We start from the raw sequence: 3,244 nt of genomic DNA, 5'->3' as shown, positions 1-3,244 counted from the left end.
ACCACAGGACACAAGGACCGCGCCAGTGATGGCGTAACACCCTGGCACTGAGGACGGCACACGTCCTGGACAGAGCTAGATCCCTCACAGCTGATGCTTAGATGTGTCCAAGGATGGTGGATGTGTGCGTGGCCTCACCTCCAGTTTGGGACACCTCAGAAGCGCCAGCACCAAGCCCTTCTCCTCCTCCTCTTCCTCTCATGGAGGGGATGAAGCACCCGGCACCAAGTGATGGAGAGCTGAGGCTGCTCTGGCATCACCTGGGCTCCAGCAGTGCCCTGACCTTGCTCCCGCTGCACCGGCTGCCACTCGCCCAGGGGTGATGCTGAGCCTTGGGCAGGCGAGGCGGGGCATGCGGGTGACATGGTACCCCGGGGGCGCATGCCCCGTCCTGCCCCAGGGCTGCAGCTGACGCGGGATGCTGCAGGGTTACCCATTAACTGCAAGAATTTCTGGGGAGGAGGTGAGCAGCGAGCAGAGGCGAGGGGCAGCGTGGGGCTCCTTAGACTTTGCTCTTGGCGTGCATATAAAGGGCCACAGTTCCCCATGGGCCACTTCGCTGGAGGGACATGTGGATGTGGCATGTGGACATGGCATGGTCCTGAGTGCCCGGCCAGCCTCAGGTGAGCAGGGCCCTGGGCAGGAGGGGTTCCCTTCCCCTGTCCCCTGTCTGCCCTTGCAGGAGCTTGCTGCATTAGCACAGCAGTGGCCAGTGGCCATGGGGACCATTGGGTGATAGGATGGTGCTTCTCGGTGGTGCCAGCACCACAGGGATTTGGGGGGACGGTGGCAGTCAGTGCAGCACAGCCATGGCTCCACCATGGTGACATGTGGCCACCTCTGCTCAGCCTCAGCAGGAGCGATGCTGCCCTACCGGAGGGAGAGCCCGGCCCTGCCCCGCTGCCCCGTGCGGGGAGGAAGGGTGGTGCACGGGCCCCAGTTCACCTACTGCCCCAGCCCCCAAGGTAGGTGCCCCCAAGCTTCCTCTTCCTCATCTTCCTCGTCCTGCCAGGCTCAGCTCTGCTTTGGGCCAGGCCCTGGTGCAGGCAGTGCCCAGTTTTTCTCTGCAGGGGGGTCCCCATGAGGATGGGGCCATAACACAGGTGCCCTTTCTCCCCAGCTCTGCATCGGCTGCCGGGCGCCCACGCCTGCCCCTTCGCTGTCAGTGCGGTGCCTTGCCCTGACCATGGCTTCCCCTGCCCCAGCTCCCCGGGGCGCCTGGCTGAGGGCAGGGAGCGGTACGAGCTGGATGCACTGCCCTGGCCGGGGCCTCGGCTGGGCTTGGATGAGCTCCAGAAGCCAGGTGAGACACTGGGATGTGGGCATACAGCACCTAGTCTGGGGAGCACAGTGACCTGCCAGAGGCACACAGGGAGGCTTTGGGGTGTGTGCCAGGGGAGCCCAAGCTTTGTCAACCGGGGACAATCGGCACAGGGCACTCCAGGGTGGGAGGAGATGGAGGGGACCTGGGGAGTGGTGGCATGGCTGGGGACATGAGCCCTGTCCCACCAGGGGCACAGGAGGATGGCATAGGGCTGTGGGAGCCCGGGAGCCAGGGTGGTGCCACAGTGGCTTTTAACATTTTCTCTTGTCTTGCGCAGAGCTGGGGTGCTGGGCCAGGGTCCAGTCCATCTGTGTCTCCCTTCTCAAGGTGCCCCTGATGTTTGGGTTCCTGTATCTCTTTGTGTGCTCCCTGGACGTGCTCAGCTCTGCCTTCCAACTGGCCGGAGGTAGGGTGGCAGGGGCACCTGGGCAGCTGGTGGCACCCACCGTGCCGGCACCCTGCCGCTTACACTCTCTTGCAGGCAAGGTGGCTGGGGACATCTTCAAGGACAACGCCATTCTCTCCAATCCGGTGGCTGGGCTGGTGGTGGGCATCCTGGTGACTGTGCTGGTGCAGAGCTCTTCCACCTCCACCTCCATCATCGTCAGCATGGTCTCCTCGGGGCGTGAGTGCGCCCAGGGGGCTCCTGGGGACCTGAGGCTGTGGGACAGTGTGGCCTGAAGAGGTCACCCTGAGCCGGGCCATGGGAGCTAGTGGGTCTCTCTGTTCCCAGTGCTGGAGGTGCGCTCTGCCATCCCCATCATCATGGGCTCCAACATTGGCACCTCCGTCACCAACACCATTGTGGCCCTCATGCAGGCTGGCGACCGCAGTGAGTTCAAACGGTGAGAGCTGGTTGGGGCAGAGAGGAGTTGGGGACCTGGGGGCTGCTCCCTGGGGGCCACCCCATGCCAACAGGCTCCTCTGCACAGAGCCTTCGCTGGCGCCACGGTGCACGACTGCTTCAACTGGCTGTCAGTGCTGGTCCTGCTGCCGCTGGAGGTGGTGAGTGGGTACCTGCACCACGTCACCCGCCTGGTTGTGGCCACCTTCAACATCCGCAGTGGGAAGGATGCCCCCGACTTGCTGAAGATCATCACGGAGCCCTTTACCAAGCTCATCATCCAGGTCTCCTCAGCCATAGTGTGCCCCAGGGGTGGTGTCCCCAGGCTGGTGGGAGCTCCCCAGCACCGGTGGCGATGTTCCCAGTGCTGGTGTTCCTTTGATGGTTGTATTCAAGTGTCCCCAGGCTGGCAGTAGTGTCCCCATCCCAGTGAAGAAGTCCCCAACCTGTGGGTGCTGTAAGCCCCCAAGGGCTCTCTCCAACATGTATGATGTTGCAGCTGGACAAGTCGGTGATCACGGGCATTGCAACAGGGGACGAGAGCCTGCGCAACCGCAGCCTTATCCGTGTCTGGTGTGGCCCTGCACCCCCACAGGTAAGAGGCCTATAGCCCTGCTGGGGCCACCAAACAATCCCATGGAGGGTGAGTGTTGGGCAGGGGCTGGCTGAGAACGCTGTGCAGCTGGCTGCAGTCCATCCTCTCCCTACAGACAGCTGCTGTGGGGCTTGGGCCCCCCCCAAACTGCACAACCCCAGGCCACTGCAGTGCTAAGGGCATTGAGAGCCTCCACAACGTCACCAGGCAGAAGTGTGAGTGGTTGTAGGGGACTTGGACAGGGCTGAGGGGCATAGTGCACGGGGCAAGGGGCTGGGGAGGTGCAGGAAGGGCTGGGGGGCTGTATGTGGGATGAAGAGGTACTGGGCATGGGGCTGGAGTTGTGATGTGGAGCAGGGCTGGTAGATCCTGGGGTTGGGGGTCCAGGTGTGGGGCTGTCTGGAGGGTACAGGTTTGTGAGCAGGGCCAGGTCAGTCCCAGCCCCTTGCCCAGCTGTGCTGTGGGGCAGGCGAGCACCTCT

At 63.5% G+C, this 3,244-nt stretch overlaps 1 protein-coding gene across 1 annotated transcript in view; it reads left to right on the top strand.

The window, feature by feature from the left end:
• The first annotated feature begins 593 nt into the window (after positions 1 to 593).
• Positions 594 to 3,244, top strand: part of LOC104546170 (sodium-dependent phosphate transport protein 2A-like) — a 6,218-nt gene continuing 3,567 nt past the window's right edge. Inside the window, 10 exon segments of the mRNA XM_010191495.1 lie at positions 594 to 623; positions 849 to 965; positions 1,121 to 1,303; positions 1,602 to 1,730; positions 1,806 to 1,949; positions 2,058 to 2,169; positions 2,257 to 2,452; positions 2,668 to 2,763; positions 2,879 to 2,934; positions 2,936 to 2,978. Coding sequence (XP_010189797.1) covers positions 596 to 623; positions 849 to 965; positions 1,121 to 1,303; positions 1,602 to 1,730; positions 1,806 to 1,949; positions 2,058 to 2,169; positions 2,257 to 2,452; positions 2,668 to 2,763; positions 2,879 to 2,934; positions 2,936 to 2,978 — 1,104 coding nt within the window. The 5' untranslated portion in view covers positions 594 to 595.

Source organism: Mesitornis unicolor, unplaced genomic scaffold (genome assembly GCF_000695765.1).
Source record: "Mesitornis unicolor isolate BGI_N332 unplaced genomic scaffold, ASM69576v1 scaffold29579, whole genome shotgun sequence".
NCBI classification, from domain to species: Eukaryota; Metazoa; Chordata; class Aves; order Mesitornithiformes; family Mesitornithidae; genus Mesitornis; species Mesitornis unicolor.
This window is presented reverse-complemented; position numbering and strand designations above follow the sequence as displayed.